The sequence below is a fragment of the Salvia hispanica genome, chromosome 3 (genome assembly GCF_023119035.1).
Source record: "Salvia hispanica cultivar TCC Black 2014 chromosome 3, UniMelb_Shisp_WGS_1.0, whole genome shotgun sequence".
Taxonomy (NCBI): domain Eukaryota; kingdom Viridiplantae; phylum Streptophyta; class Magnoliopsida; order Lamiales; family Lamiaceae; genus Salvia; species Salvia hispanica.
In genome coordinates this window covers 41,773,706-41,790,277 of record NC_062967.1, presented here as the reverse complement: position 1 = coordinate 41,790,277, position 16,572 = coordinate 41,773,706, and the positions used below count along the sequence as shown (strand labels likewise).

Genomic DNA, 16,572 nt, shown 5'->3' with positions numbered 1-16,572 from the left:
TTTCACGTTCTCTGTTGGGCCCGTGCCAAGTTCTTCCGCAATTCCACCAATAGAACGCCCGCTCAACAATAAGGTCCGCCACATCTCGCGGTGTAGTTGGGGACGGCTGGGAGGACACAAGGGTCGGCGGATGGCGACCATACAGTGCCCAAAAGGGGGAGGTCCCTAAGGCCTCGTGGTGGAAGCAGTTGAGGGCTAGCTCCGCCCACGGGAGGAAGTTTGCCTTCTTTGAGGGACGGTCAGCCGTGAAGGCACGCAAGTACTGCTCAAGACCATGATTCCTTACCACTGTCTGCCCGTCTGATTAGGGGTGATAGGTCGTTGAAAAGTAGAGTTTCGTCCCACTCAAAATTAACATGTGCTCCCAAACATCAGAAGATAGGACTTCTATCCGACACCAAGGTTTTGGGGAAACCATGATGCTTGACCACTGTTTCAATGAATAGGCGAGTAACACGAAGGGCATCAAAGCGTGTCGGCAGCGAGGCGAAATGGGCATACTTGGACAGACGGTCCACTATTACCATGATCGTGGAGTATCCCCTCAAAGGTGGCAAGCACGTGATGAAATCCATACTCACGTCCTCCCAAACCTACAGCGGAATCGGCAATGGCTGCAGTAGCCCGGCCGGTTTCTGAGTCGAGTACTTCATCGTTTGACATTCTAAGCAAGCCGCGACATATTGCTTGACCTCTCAACGCATGTGTGGCCAAAAGAAGGCGGCTGCGAAGCGACGGAACATCCTTTCAAACCCCGGATGGCCAGCCTGCGGGGTATTATGGTGTTCAAATAGTTGCGCCACCTTGAACTTAGAGCTGGGGATGACATAAAGACGACGGCCATGGTATATGAACCCATCGCAAAAAGTGAGCACCCATCAGCGATCGACATGCGGAGGGCGATCATGTGGGTCGCCGCCTCTTCACGCAGCAGCTCCAGCACGTCTGGAATCGGGTGAGCCAATGCGTCTGCAGCAACCTCCTCGTCCCCGCAAGACAACGCATCATCGACCTTGTTCACAGCGCCCGGCTTATATTCGATGGTAAACTTTAACCCCATTAGCTTTCGAACATAAAGGTGTTGCTCGGGGGTTTGAATCACTTGTTGCAGTAGCTCCCTCAAGCTCTTCTGATCACTCCGAATCACGAACTCGCGACCCAATAAATATTGTCGCCACTTTTGAACGGCCTCCACAATCACATAGAGCTCTTTATGGTAGGTCGATGCACTTCGACGTCGAGGCCCCAACTTCTTGCTAAAGAATGCCAGATGGTGACCATCTTGAAGCAACACGGCCCCAATGCCAAAATCGGACGCGTCGGTCTCCACATAAAAGGTGCGGCTAAAATCTGGAAGGCGGAGGACCAAGGCGTTAGTCATTGCCTTCTTGAGTGCCGCGAAGCTCTCCTTTGCCTCCGGGGACCATTTAAAGGCGTCCTTCTTCAATAAATCGGTCAATGGAGCAGCTATCGCAGTGTAGTAAGCAATAAAGCATCGGTAATATCCCGTGAGACCCATGAATCCCCGTAACTGTTTCGGTGTAGTGGGGGTCGGCCAAACCACCATGGCCTCGATCTTGGTTGGGTCGGCCATAAGCTTCCCTTCCGTGACAAGATGACCGAGGTAATCCACCGTTGTACTGCAGATTACACACTTGGATAGCTTAACAAAAAATTGATGCGACGCCAGGATAGATAATACCTTGCGTAAATGCTCGAAATGTAGCTTCGAAGTGGGGCTATAAACCACTATATCATCAAAGATACAATCACTGATTTTCGCATAAGTGGTTGGAATACATTATTCATCGTTGCCTGGTAGGTGGACGGAGCATTAGTGAGTCTGATTGGCATGACAAGAAACTCGAAGTGACCGTCGTGTGTGCGAAAGGCGGTCTTATATATATCCCCCGTATGCATTCTAGTCTGATGGTAGCCCAACTAGAGATCCAGTTTGGTGAAAAACCGTGCACCGCCCAGTTCGTCGAAAAGCTCATCTGCTGTTGGTATTGGGAAATTGTCCGGCACCGTCGCCTTGTTAAGGGTGTGATAATCAATGCAAAAATGGAAAGACCCGTCCTTCTTCCGAACCAGCAAGACAGTAGATGAAAAGAGGCTCTAATTGCGCTGGATGACTCCTTGGTCCAGAATTTCACGGACATGGCGCTCGATCTCATTCTTCTAGAAATAAGGAAAGTGGTACGGCCTGACTCAGGAGGAGGTGTATCTGATGGTCAAACTGGCGAGCTGGGGGAAGACCCTGTGGGACGCTAAAACCCGAGGCCAGATCCTCCAATACTGACTTAATCGGCTGCAGCAGATTCGCCGGGAAATCCAATAATTCAAAAACTACAGCATAGTACATCAAAGTGGCTATAGAGTGTACTTTAATCCTTTTAGGGAGGTGTGATAGGCCCCGCAGTACGATCAGCTTACCCTCATGGAGGAATTCCATAGATTTGTCGGCATATTTATGGGTAACACGACCCAAAGACTCCGGCCAATCCATCCCTAACACCACCTCGTGACTGAATAGCGGCAAAATATGAAGATCCACCCTGAAAACTGTACCCTGCAGAGAGAGCTCAGTTTGATTATTGACGTGCGTGCACATTAAGCATTTCCCGCTGACCACGAACACCCGAAATGGCATTAGGCGTCTACCAAAACGTTGACCTTTACAGAGCAAATCTTCCCGTCCAAGGTGATCGATTTGGACCTCGGGCAACCATCCATGGAGTACAAGTTGGAGATATCTGCCGTCACCAACGACTCTGATACACATCAGTTACATGCCTTAGAATTACTGGATGGCAGTTACAGAATAAGTGGATGGCAGTTACAGAACCCATGATGAGAGAGTAGTTGTTGTCAGTTATTGTCTAGTTTATTAGTCTTAATTATCATTTGTTGCTTAATAATTATTGTTCTATTATATATAGTGTCCTAAGGTTAAAAGGAGGGGAGGAGATTAGAGTATTGTACGACTTTGCCGAGGCTTTCCCATAAGGAAAGAGGGCCTTCTCTTGAATTTCACTTCCAAAGAGTTTAATATAAATTTCCATTTGCTTCTCTTCTCTAACAAATTGGTGCGGTGAACGTGGACAAATGACGACGTGAATGGAGACTCGTGTCGAGGGGTTAGAGAAAGCAATGGAGGAACACAACACTTGCCTTGGAGCCATTGAAAATCAACTTCGAGATCAGGCAGCATACCAACGAACCAAATTTGAGCAGCTCAGGCAGCTCCTGACCGCGCACCGCTCAGGTTCTTCCGGGAGCTCAAACTCTAATGGGAGAGGAACTGAGGGCAATAATATTGTTGCTACTCCCTTGTTATGCAACAATCTATGGATTTTCCCTCCTTTTAGGGCAAGGACGTGTTATCATGGATCGCGAGGGCCAACCAATATTTTCTTGTGCACAACACACCTGCGGAACGACGTGTGCAAGTGGCCCTCATTGCTTTAGTTGGTCCGACAATGGCATGGGTTCAAGTCCTATTACGACGATCGTCGTTAATAGCATGGGATGATTTCTCTTGAGAACTCCAAATCCGATTTGGAATTAGCGCCGCCTTTGGATGAATATGAAGCGTTGCATACCACTACGCAGGTGGGCTCCCTCGACGATTACAAAGCAGCATTTGAAAGCCGATTGGCACAACTTTTGGAGCTTACAGAGCGCCAATATTTGAGCTTCTTCTTGGGGGGTCTTAAGCCTCAAATAGGGATGCAAATCAAAGATCCGAATATTTCCCACTATACGGATGCCATTCAAATGGCTAAGAGGATAGACTTTCTCGAGAATCCTTCTGAGTTCAACACTCAATGGATGATATCACACCAACCTCGAGAGCCATCCGTTGCACGAAAAGAAGCGCACATGTTAGCGGTGATGGATCCAAGGATGAATTTTTCACAAGCCGAACAAGGTACCACAACCTTTACACCACGTAAACCCCATCCATTTCAGAGAATTTCCAACGAAGAGTTTTGAAAACACATTGCTGCGGGAACTTGTTTTAAGTGTGTGTTAAAATTTGGTCCAACCCATCGTTGTCCGTCAAAGACTCTACAAGTTTTAGTTGGGGAGGAAGATGTTGAGACCGATGAGATGTTCCACGATGCCGAGAAAGAAGCATCGGTGGACGCCGAGCCACATGATCCTGGAGGACCTTTTTAGCCTTGTGGACAAGGCTATTTTCACAGCTGGAGAAATTGATACACATCAGTTACATGCCTTAGAATTAGTGGATGGTAGTTACAGAATAAGTGGAAGGCAGTTATAGAACCCATGATGAGAGAGTGGTTGTTGTCAGTTATTGTCTAGTTTATTAGTCTTAATTATCATTTGTTGCTTAATAATTATTGTTCTATTATGTATAGTGTCCTAAGGTTAGAAGGGGGGGGGGGGGAGATTAGAGTATTGTACGGCTTTGTCGGGGCATTCTGATAAGGAAAGAGGGCCTTCTTTAGAAGGAGTTATCTTTATAGTTATTGTATTTTGCATTTCACTTCCAAAGAGTTCTATATAAATTTCCATTTGCCCCAACGTCTTCTTCATCGTCTCCCACATAGGCCAGAAATCAGCCCTTACAGACATTCCCCCGGGGTCCATTTTTCATCCAACATAAACCTTTCTGCGAGCGCTCAGCTTTTTCAGATCGCGGAGAGACGGACTATCGGGAGCTTGCTCATATCGTGTCGTTAGTTGGTTACGGGGGCCTGGCAAGGAGCTGCTGGGTGGGGGCTCGTTCCGGATGGTAGTAGCGGCAACCGGGGAGAAACAACCATGTTATTACTCGGTGTCCATTAGCAGCGCTGGTATGGCGGAGGGGGGGGGGCGTACAACTCAGGACGACTCTTCGTTAAGCGTTTGGCCATAGCGAAAGTGGACGCTAAGGTCCCTAGTAAGTGCAGCTCCAAGTCACTCTGCAGTGGTTACCGTAAACTCGCCACATACATTTCAAAAGGATGGGATCAGATAAACCAACCACTCTATTCTACAAGGATTCAAAAGCAGATTGGTATTCCAAAACCCTACCTGTCTGTGTGAGTTTGGTGAGGCGGCCGAAGAAGCTTTGGTAGCATGTAGGATCAAATAGGTGACGGACATCCTCCAGAAATTCATACCACGAGGCGAACTCGTGATTGGAGCAGTAATTCCATACCCAGTCTGCAACCTGTGGATCAAACAGATGAATCACAAAATGTAGGCGATGGTTCTCTGGTGTCCTCACGTGATCGAAGTAATATTGAATGTCGCAGATCCAATTGTTGGCATCCGATCCATCGAATCGGGGGGGGAATTAGATGACTCTGAGTCTGATATTGCTCATTTGATTGTTGTGTGAGGTGTGGTCTAGCGGCAGGGGGGCCAAGAAGACCAGGGGTTGATCATTTGTGGTCTGGACACCAGAGGGCGATCATAGGGTCGAGTTTGCTACCTGTCTGATCCCCACGCAAGCGGCTATGAGATGCCGCGGGTCGCCACGCACGAGGTGTCTGGCGGCACGTAAGGGAGAAAGGTCGATGTGGTGACTGGAGCGTGATTGCCCTGGAAGCCCACACGATGTCACCGTTGGAAGGGGTATCAGGGCCAGTGGCGCGATGCCTGTTGGACCGATCAGTGGTGTCGACCAAGTACCCGCTGCAGAGAACGGCGGCGTAGGCGGCGGCCGTGGTGGGATGATATGCTCACCAGCACGGCGATCACTCACGTCCATCCGTGATTCCAGTTTTCCGACGGTTGCAGTCAGTCCAGTTGGGTGGCCAAGGCGGAGATCGGAGGTGTCTCGTCAAGGACCGGCTCGTCAACCACCAGCGGCATCGTCATGATGGTATCAGAAATTGTTATGAGTACAAGGAGAAAGCACCAGATGATACAAGAATACTTGTATCAAAGGCCGTAGACGGCGTGTTGTAGATGATAAATTGAGTTTAGGAAGTAGGGTTAGAGTTGTAGGAAAAGATTAGTGAGAAAACGGCATAAAATAAAAGAGAGAAAGATAGGAAATCTGATTTCTTATTGATATGATCTCAGAATCTCCTTTTTATAACTACGGACCCTAGGGTTGGTTCGACTTACGGTCCAGGAAAGAACCAACAAAGAAAACCCAGAGAGGAGTTTATAATCCTCTCGACGCAAAAGTTTAATTAAAAGAAATACATAATTCAAATTAACTAAAAGTAAACTAAAATAAACCAAATTAACATAATCTTCATATCTTCGAGGGGTCGACCTTTCCTCGTTGGTCGTCGGAGCTCCTCCTTCTGTTCGACGATTGCTTCCTCTTCGAGATCTTCCTTTGCGCTTTCTTCTTCTTCATCGAGCTCTTCCTCTTCTTCCTCACGGCTTGTCTCATGCGATATCTCTTCCGTCGTCACTTTGTCGGGGTTCTCGGTGATCATCGTATCACAACCATTGATCAGTTGATACTTGAGATTTCTTAATTATGCAAGTTAGACCGATAATTATAAAGGAATGAATATAAAAATGAAACTTGTTCATGGAAATTAGACATGGCAATACAGATTCAAGCATCACTTATAATCTCAATGATGCTACTACCATTGTTATCATGCACCAATGATGCGGAATCATTAGAATATGCAGGCTGACTTTCTTCCTCATCTCTTTCCATATAATCTATTTATGACTGATAGTTAGGAACCTGCATATGTTCGACATCACCTGCATATGTTCGACATCACCTTCTAACATCTCCAACACTTTATTCATTGATGGACGATTGCCCGGAATCATTTGTATGCACCATAACGCAACAATGGTCATCTTCCGACTAATGTTTCTATCGTCATTTTCATCAACATTTCCAATGTCAATGTCCCTATCTTTGCTCAAGTGGTCGTATATCCAGAGTGGGAAATACTTACTAGATTCATCATTGTTTTGCGTCAAGTCTTTGTTTAATCCCACCATTTCCATCAATAACATTCCAAAACTATATACATCAGCTTTGTAAGACACTGCGCCAATACTCCTATTGATAAGTTCAGGAGCAATGTACCCTATGGTTCCTTTAGCAGCCGTCAATGTCTCTGCCTCCTTGTTTGTGGCGCATAATTTTGCTAGCCCGAAATTTAATATTTTTGGGACGAACTTATCATCAAGAAGTATATTGTGAGGTTTGATGTCAAAATGCAAGATTTGGATGTCACAACCACTATGCAAATACTCAATCCCTCGAGCCACTTGAACTGCAATCTTAAATTTCGTATCCCAATCCAAGGAAAGTGCCTTTTCTCGATTGAAGATGTACATGTCAAGGGAACCATTTGGCATGAAATAAAAAATGAGGGCATGCTTGGATCTTTCAGCACAATATCCAACAAGCTGGACAACATTTACATGATGGATCCTCCCAATAGTTGCAATTTCATTTGATTTTCTAAGCAATTTGACAAAATTGATGAATTGAAGAAGAAGAAAAAAAGTTAAGTGAGCACCTAGAATGAGCATAGGAATTAGGAGAAGCCCTGCACATAATCATTATTTAGGTTGTTATGAACACAATTATAGTACTATGTAGCACAGTTAGAGATGCCCACGGTTCCAGAACAGGCAATTACGGTTCGAAACCGCCGGTTCCGATTTTGGAAATTTTCGAACCGAAACCTAACCGTGAGGGTGTTTCGCGGTTACGGTTTCCATTCCAAAACTGATGGTTTCGGTTTCACTTCCGAACCGGCGGTTCAAGCTCGGTTTCACGGTTCGGAACTTCCTGGAACCGGCGGTTCCGGCTCGGTTACATTTCCAGAATTTTGGAACCTGAACCGGCTCACTTTTCTAAAGTGACGGTTTCGGTACCATTTAAATCTCACGGTTGCGGTTCAGAATCATAACCGTTGGTTACGGTTTCGCAATTAACGCTTGAACCGTAAACCTTGGCCATCTCTAATGTAGTTAGAATTCCGAAGTGTGAGTCCTTACGAGTCGGTCCCACGAAGAGTTTTTCTGCATTTTCAAGAATCAAAAGCGTGTAATTATAAGTGATGTAATTATATAGGAGTATATCTTAACTATAACATTCTAAAGAAGATTAGCTTTCTTACTCCATATTGTGAATTGTCCACCGTAGCACCAAGAGCAGAAGAAGAGATCATACCCATGCAAGAGAGATTGATGAAATTCTAGGAGTGTAACAATCTTCACATCCATGAATCCCCGGCACGATGTCGCGAGTTTTAGATCTAATTGACACATATGTGGTAGCTCTGAGGCCATGATGCGCCCAATGTGCACATATCTAAATATTGGATGCGATAAATTAGAGGCACAATCTTGAGTAATATCATTATACAAGGAAGAATTGTTCAACGGAATGGGGCAGCTAATAAAGGTAACCGACCAATCCTCAAAGTAAAGATGAGGAATATAGTATGGCAAATTAGGACGAGTGTAGAGCAATGAGTTGTATGAGGAATTGACAAGGGAAGAGCAGATTGTATCATTGTTTAGGGATGCATCAACCAGTCTGATTTTGGAGTTTTGATAGTTGATATGTTTGACATGGTATTTGATAGAGTTTAGATAGAGGAATGTGACATTTTTTTCGCAGGTTAGTTCATATTTGGAAATGCCGCAGTGGGTGGGGTTGCTCTTAAGGCGGAAAGGGTAGCTGATATTACGAATAGCACCACACGCAGAAGGAAAACTTCTGCTGGGGTCGGTCTTGGGGCGGTTTGTGTAGCTGATGTTGTGAATAGCATCAAAGGCAGGACTGCAGTTGTTTGCATCACCAGAATGGAAGAAGAAATTGAGTGAGAGAATCAAAGTGGTGAGGAAGATTATGAGGTTCTGAGTTGTGATCATGGCTAGATAATGTGATTCACCTACCAATAAGGCCAAACAATATTTGTACTAACACAAACACAAGCTCTAATTATATAGCATATCAGTTACTACATTTTCCAAATTTGCCATACACTATTTTCCAATGTTGCTGGATCATTTTAATGTGTCTGTCCTTATTATTGGGTGGAGTTATTTGTTTTGGACAGACTAAGTGAATGATCATAGTCTTTTTTAATTTAGTAATTGAAGTCAATGAGTCAATGGTGATAGTTGATCGCTAGTAAAATGATTATACATTAAGGATTATACATTAATAGTAAAATGACTTTACTAACCCTCTGTCATACTTTTGTTTTTATATTAAAATTCCGTCTTTGCTTAGTTTCGAAATTTAAAAGTAAAGCTATGCATAAATTACACTTATAAGTTCAATAAAAGTAAAATATCAATATACAAATTTTTACATTCATGACAATATTTATTATTAACTTTAGCACAGCAGATCACATTAGAGTAACTATTAGAGCAATTCATTTACTAAAATCTAAGGATCAATGAGTCATCGTCGTCTCAATAGATCATGAGTCATTGTGTCTAAGGTGTGTCATTGACAAGAATGGTGCGGCATTGCAGTGCACGTACGGTTGGTGTCACATTCACACCATTATTTACATACATTTTTCCGACTTATAATACATTTTATATAGAATGATTATGTGCGATAATATATAAAAGAGGTTATGATAATTGACTGGTTATTGTAGGATAATACACGTTTTGAAAGTAGTTAAAGACTTCGAGGTATTTTTATAATTTGAGTTCATATGCCAAAACTATATTATCAGTCTATAACAACTACCATTAGTCAACATAACTATTCAAATTTTGAACTTATCAATCTTGCTGACATCATACTTACAATCAACATGTCATAAACATCAACGCAACCAAATAGTAGTATGGTAAACTCACCCCTTGTGAATATATTGAAAAAATTCAATGATATGAGGTGGTCTTATTGTAGCCATGGATCGATCAGAATGAGTACTAGCTCAAACTTCATGCACAATAGCTCGGGAGCCTGTTTCGACCTCCGTACATGTTCCTTTTTCCGGTGACTTTGAAACTTTCAGGTTGGTCTCGCAGATTTCTTTGTGTAAATCTCCACGAACTAAAAACGCAGTTTTCATATAAGTTGAGCAATCTCCAAGTCTAAACTGTCAACAATCGAGCACTATGATTAAATCCATGTCTAAGAATTATTTTCAAAAACTTAACACACTTTCTCTACCTAGCTCAAAAAAGTGCCAAAACTATTCTCACATTTTAAATTGTCAAGTCACTTAATTAATCAATATAATTCACAAGACCATGAAAATAAATACTCTCCTGGTCCCTGAAAATTTTTCACTATTTAACCTGGCACGACGTTTAAGAAATTTTATAAAAAGTGAGTTGAAGAAGTTAGTGGAATGTGAGTCCTCCTATATTGGTTTTATATGTGTGTGGTAATGGGTCAGTGGAATGTGGGATTCACTATAAAAAATGGTGAGTTTAAGAAGTTAGTGGAATGTTGGGCACCTAATCATTTTTCAAATATACTCTAAGGGATAAGAGCATCCGCAGGCGTCTCGCTGCGGTCTCGGTCTCGTCCCGGCGAGATGAGACCGCAGCGAGACAACCGTTGTGGGTGCTCCGTCTCGTCACTTATCTCGGGGGAAGGGATGGTTGGTGAGACAGCTCGCCACGCGCCAGCGCCACGTGGCAAGCTCTGGCGCGCGGCGTGACGCCCACTCGCTCGGCCCGCGAGTGGGCGTCGTCAAAAAAAAAAAAAAAAAAAAAAAATTTAAAAATCAATTTTCCTAAAATATTAAAATATAGAAAAAATTTAAATTTTTTAACAGTAATTTTTTTTCATTTTTTATTCTATAAATACTTCTATAAACCTCTTTCATTTTACACAAATACACTATCTCTCATCTTTTTAGTTACATGTTTTTTTTTTTTTTTTAGGATTTTTAATTGTAATTTTCTTTTATTCAGTAAGGTGTGTTTTTATTAATTGAATTTGTTAGAAATAAAAATAAAAATATGAAATTGAATGAATAGTTAAGGGATGAGATAATTAAGAGATATGAATGCATGTGTTGTCTCTTAGTTAAGAGATGAGGTAAAAGGTGCAGTGGGGCCATGAATAGTGAAGGGATGAGACGGTTAAGAGAATGTATTGAGACACGGATGCGGATGCCCTAAATGAAGCTATTAATTACGCTTCGATTTTTGAATGATTGGATGCGACTGTTGGCTAGTACTACAATTTTAGCAAGCAACATGAATTTTCGCTGCTTTTTTTTTCTTTTTGTTTTAATTTATTTAATTGTTTGCAAAACTATATGTTTGAATCTGATGACCAAAGAATATACTCCCTCCGTTTCTTGTTAATACATGCATTTCTTTTCAGCACAAAGTTTAAAAACAGTGTGTTAATTAAATGGATGATGAAAAGAGTAAGAGAGAGTAAAAGGAAGAATTACTTTTTGCCAAAGGTAGAAATTGCTCAATTAACTTGGAATTTCTTAAAAAAAATGACTATATTAAAATGAAACAGGAGTACTAGTTCGCAAACTAAAGAATCTATTTATGGTCTTTAATAAGTGCCCCATCAATGATAGCTTAACTTTAATAAGAATCTACATCTCATGTAAATAATTTAAATCTAATGAGAGCATAGTGCAGTGATAAAATGCAAACTTATATATTGTACAAACTCAACACTCTTCAATACAGCTTCAACATAGTTTCATTATTATATCAACACATTGTAAAATTTCAAGATTTTAATATCAACACAGTATCAACACAGTATCAACACAACATCAATCATTGACTACCGTTGAAATTCTGTTGACATTTCCTGTTGATGCTTTTTTTTTGTCTGTTGACATTTTTCAGTGGTACAGATCATAATTTTGAGTTTGTACAATATTTAGAGTTTTCATTTGATCACATTCCGGAGAGCATATTTATTTTCTTGATCATGTGTATTAACTCTTGGTTGCAACGATTAGATTTATTACATGACATTAAAAATTTCTCCTAAGAAAATTTGAAATAAAAGATCTATTGACATTTGTTTTGTACTCCCTCTGTCCCAGTTTAGGAGTGCAATTTAGTTAGGGCACGAGTTTTAAGAAATTGTTGGAGTGTATAATAATTGAAGTGAGATAGTAGTTGTTAGAGTCTATAATAATTGAAGTGAGGTAGTGGAAAGTGAGACCCTTTTGACTCTTTGTATGTTTAGGATTTTGTTTTGTTTTACTTTTATGAAAGTAATAGTAGTTGAGCGTAAATTTCATCAACAATGAGATTAAATTTTATATCCAAATATGGTAAATTCTAAATGAGACTCTTAAACTGGGACATACGAAAATGGCAAAACAGAACTCTTAAACTGGGACGGAGGGAGTATTAATTAGGAAACGAAATAGATCGGGTTTTTACCTTGGATGTACTTGAATTATCTCAAAAAACTTGAGCGATATAAGTATTTGAAAATTTTGAAATGAAAGATTTTTAGACCATGAAATATCCATGTGGCTGAAAGATAAATTCAGTTTAAATCATTGAAACAAAAAAGAGATTGGCTGAAAAAGGAAATATAATTAGTTCCTTATGCAATGCATTAATAGAGCAGTGTTATGTATGCACAAGTGTCCACGGGATATTGCATTCATAGTGGGTGCCCGTTTTCCAATCAGTCACCCTCCCCACCCTCTATCTCGCTCTAAAACAACACAAATCACAAATACAAACAATCAGGTGAGTTGCTACTTTGAGATCACTTATTGTTCTTCATTGTACAAGCTACAGAGGTCAATCAAGGCATATAAAAGTGGCTGACGGTGGCAACGGCAAGACTCACATGTGTAACAGCTAGCCGACTGTAGCCATACCCGAGTTGTCTCACCATAATTTTTATATACTCCATCTGTTCCATGTAAGTTGGAGACATTTCTTTTAGGCACCGAATATTAAAAAAAATTATGTTAAATGGGCTAAATGAAGATACAATATAATATAATATGAGAATAAGTTAAATAGACAACAAAGAGTAAATGAGGAAAGAGAATAAAATAAAATCGATTAGATGTTTTGTTTATTGCCAAAAAAATAACTGATTCAACTTAGTTGAAACTCCATAAAAAAATAATGCAACTCATCTTAATTGAGACGAATGGAATACATTTTTTTGATATTTAGTACATTTAATATGGCAAACTCATTTCAATAAATAGGAAGCCTTACATTGTTTTTAGAACCATTTTTAACATGGCAAACTCATTAATAATATGGTAATGCAGTCCACGTTACATCTGATTCTGCACAAATCACAAATACAAAACCACTGAAACATGTTTAAAGTAAATATAGATGACAAGTTGATAAAACAAATATTTCAAACATTACAACTAATCTCAATAATGTTGCTACTATTGTCATCATGATATGGAAGATATGGAAGCATTTGGATCTTTAGCCCACCTGATACGAGGAGACTCATATCAAGGATAATTGGCGAAGGATCGCCGACGATAGGGGTCCGTTCGCGGAGAGTTCTCCGTCGAGCAACCAAGCCTCGTGCCAACTAGGGTTTGACAAAAGAAAATTTGCGGAAAATTAACGATACGAAAAGTAAGGAAGTTTATGATATTATTGAATGAATGAAATTCAATGCATAGATTCCGTATTTACATTAGACTGGGGATTTTAGGTTTGGTTTAACTCGATCATTCTAGGAAAGAACCAACAAGAAAACCCGGAACGGAGCTTATAATTTGCTTGAGGTGTTTCTTTTTGGCACGGGATTTAAGAAAATTGTGTTAAGTGAGTTAAATAAAGTAGATGAGAGAATAAAGTAAGAGAAAAAAGAGAGAGTAAAGTAAACGAAAGAATAAAGTAGGTGAGAATAGATGTTTTGTTTTTAGCCAAAAAGATAAATGACTCAAGTAACTTGGACAACCCAAAACGGAATACGACTCAAGTAACTTGAGACCGAGGAATTACCATGAAACCTAGTTTAACCAAAAATAATAGTAAATTGTCTAAAGCAAATAAAATTAATGTGAAACATAATCCTGCAAATGCGACGGCCTCTTCGACTTTCTCTTCGGACAACCCGGCTTCTGACGCTCGACACTTGTAGCTGCTTCATCAATGCTGCTGTCGTCCCTTACTACAACCGGCTCCTCTTCCTCCACAATGAGAATTGTTGGACCGTCTGTTGGTGGAAACATAGTTGTATCCGTATCACCACCACCTTTCTTCCTCATTTCCTAATATGATTTCTTTTACTGGTCCAATATTCTTGATATGGGCCTCAAACTTTTGGGTTTAATTGCTAAAACTTCTTTTATTTGCCTCCAAATTTAATCATTTTTCTAAAATGTGGATTATGGGCTAAATGGTGCTATTAGTTGCGGCTTCAATACTTGAATGATTGGCTGCGACTATTGGCTACGAATACAATTCTTTACATACGCCCTGGATTTCCGCTGTATTCCTATTTTAGTTTAAATTTATTACTTAATTGTTTGCAAAAACTATATGGTTGGTGACCAAAGATTTACTATTAGTTTACAAATTAAAGAATCTACGTCTATGGTACTCTCTCCTTCCCTCAGTAGGTTAATTGTATTCTTTTTGGATTGCGTCACTGTTGTTGAATTATTTCTTTTTTGACAAAAAATAAACCTATTTATTCTCTCTTACTTCTTACTTTATTTTCTTTTTATATCTCTATCTTTTTCCTTTCCTACTTTATTCTCTCTTCACTTAACTCACTTAACACAATTTCTTAAAATCTCATGCCGAAAAACACGCATCTACATAAGGATGGATGGAGTATTAAATAGGGCAAATTGGCTTAAAAATCGTGAACTTTCATAAAATTTTGATTTTTCCCGTAAACTATAAATGTTGTGTAAAAAATCATGAACTTTCATAAAATGTGCCGATTTCCCGTATTGGGTATTCCGGCTAAGATGGAGATATTGACGGTGACGTGGACAATGAGTTGGCTGCTGAGATGGAATATTTTTTTTTAATAAACATAAGCATTACTTATTATACATATTATACTTATCTCACACCATTATTGTTTTAGAATCCCCGAAACACGGCCCTGATTCTTCCTGAAATTCCGAATGCATGTAACCAAAATCGATGTGTTCATCCAAGTAGTGTTGTTTCCACCCATACATAGAAAGATACACATCTGCAATTGAATCAATTAAGTAAATTCACTCAGAATTTGGGGATTTTGGGGTAAATGTAAAATTAGGGTTGAACACTTACAGCCCAGTAAGGGAGGGGTTGGATTCGGCCGCTAACGACGAGCCACTGGACGCCGTAGCCGACGAAGTCTTCGACGGAGCCAATGAGGAGGATGACGGAGGTGGGGAGACGGTCTGAGGCGAGGCCGGCGAAGATGCCGAATGCTTTTCCGACGTCTTTGGCGACGGAGAGGCTGTTGAGCTGGAGCTGAGTGAGTCCCATGAGTGTTTTGAGGGCGTCGGAGTAATTAGAGAAGGTGTAATTGTTGCCGGAAATCGCTTGAACCCAGACGGCGGTGACAAGGCCGAGCCATTTTCCGGCAGGGGACGCCGGCGAGAGTTTTACTCCCATGGCAGAATGTGGGAAATATTTCTTTGGAAATGATTTCAAGGTTTTGAACTTTGGTACTTGCTGTGAGGACGGGATGGAGAATTGCAGATGGAGGAGGAGGAATAGTGATGGGATGGAGGAATCGTAGCTGGAGAAGGAGGAATCGCAATGGAGAAATTGCAGATTGGACTTCACGATGGGAGGAAGAAATCTAACCCTAATTGATTAAATTTAATTTTTTAACAGAAACTACTCAAAACGACGTCGTTTTCACGATGGAAGGAGGAATCACAATGGTATGCCATGTCACAACTCCGGCAGCCACGTAGGATAAGTTTTGGCCGGAAATATACCGGGTCGGGTCTTACGGAAAATTTACACAACCCGGCAAAGTTCATGATTTTTTACGCAACATTTATAGTTTACGGGAAAACCAAACTTTTATGAAAGTTCACGATTTATAAGCCAATTTGCCCTATTAAATAAGTGTCTCATCATGATAAGTCATGTATTTCATAAGTTTTCTTCTCATTTGGTTTTGAGATAAATCTAGTTCAATGTATATGTAACGCCCCACTTTTTCAAACCCTAATTTTCGGATTATAAAATTTTTGCATTAAATGCCTTAAATGCTATGATATGTGGATTATTTGATGAGAAATTAATTGCATAGTGTCTTTGTGACCTAATTGCGTATGAGAATGGAGATTGAGTTGAATAGTCAACTTGTCGAAATGTTGACGTGGCTATTGAATAGTCAAAGATGTGGAAAAATGATGTGGCCGTTGAAAGGTCAATACGATGAGAAAATGGAGTAGAAGTGAAGAGATGATTGATTTGAATATGTGAATACTTGATGCGGAGAAATATAATTGTGGGAGAATTATTATTTATTTCCGAAGGGATGAGTGAGAAAAATAATAGGAGCATTTCTTAAAGCATGTGAAATTTTCGGCCAATATATATATTGGAGAAGAAATAATATTATTCTTGGATTTAATTATTTGTTTGGGATAATTATCCAAATTAAATCCAAAGTCCAAATACTCTATAATTCCTACATGGAATTTTCGAACTCCACTTTGATTT

General features: G+C 40.6%; 1 protein-coding gene across 1 annotated transcript; it reads right to left on the bottom strand.

Annotated features, from left to right (window-relative positions):
- Positions 1 to 5,005: 5,005 nt before the first annotated feature.
- Positions 5,006 to 14,150, bottom strand: LOC125210208 (PR5-like receptor kinase). The gene is made up of 5 exons (XM_048109780.1): positions 13,950 to 14,150; positions 6,677 to 7,359; positions 6,245 to 6,450; positions 5,450 to 5,559; positions 5,006 to 5,185 (listed from the first exon to the last, which is right to left on the bottom strand). The coding sequence occupies exons 1-5, from the start codon at positions 14,148 to 14,150 to the stop codon at positions 5,006 to 5,008; spliced, it is 1,380 nt and encodes a 459-aa protein (XP_047965737.1).
- Between the last annotated feature and the right edge of the window lie 2,422 nt (positions 14,151 to 16,572).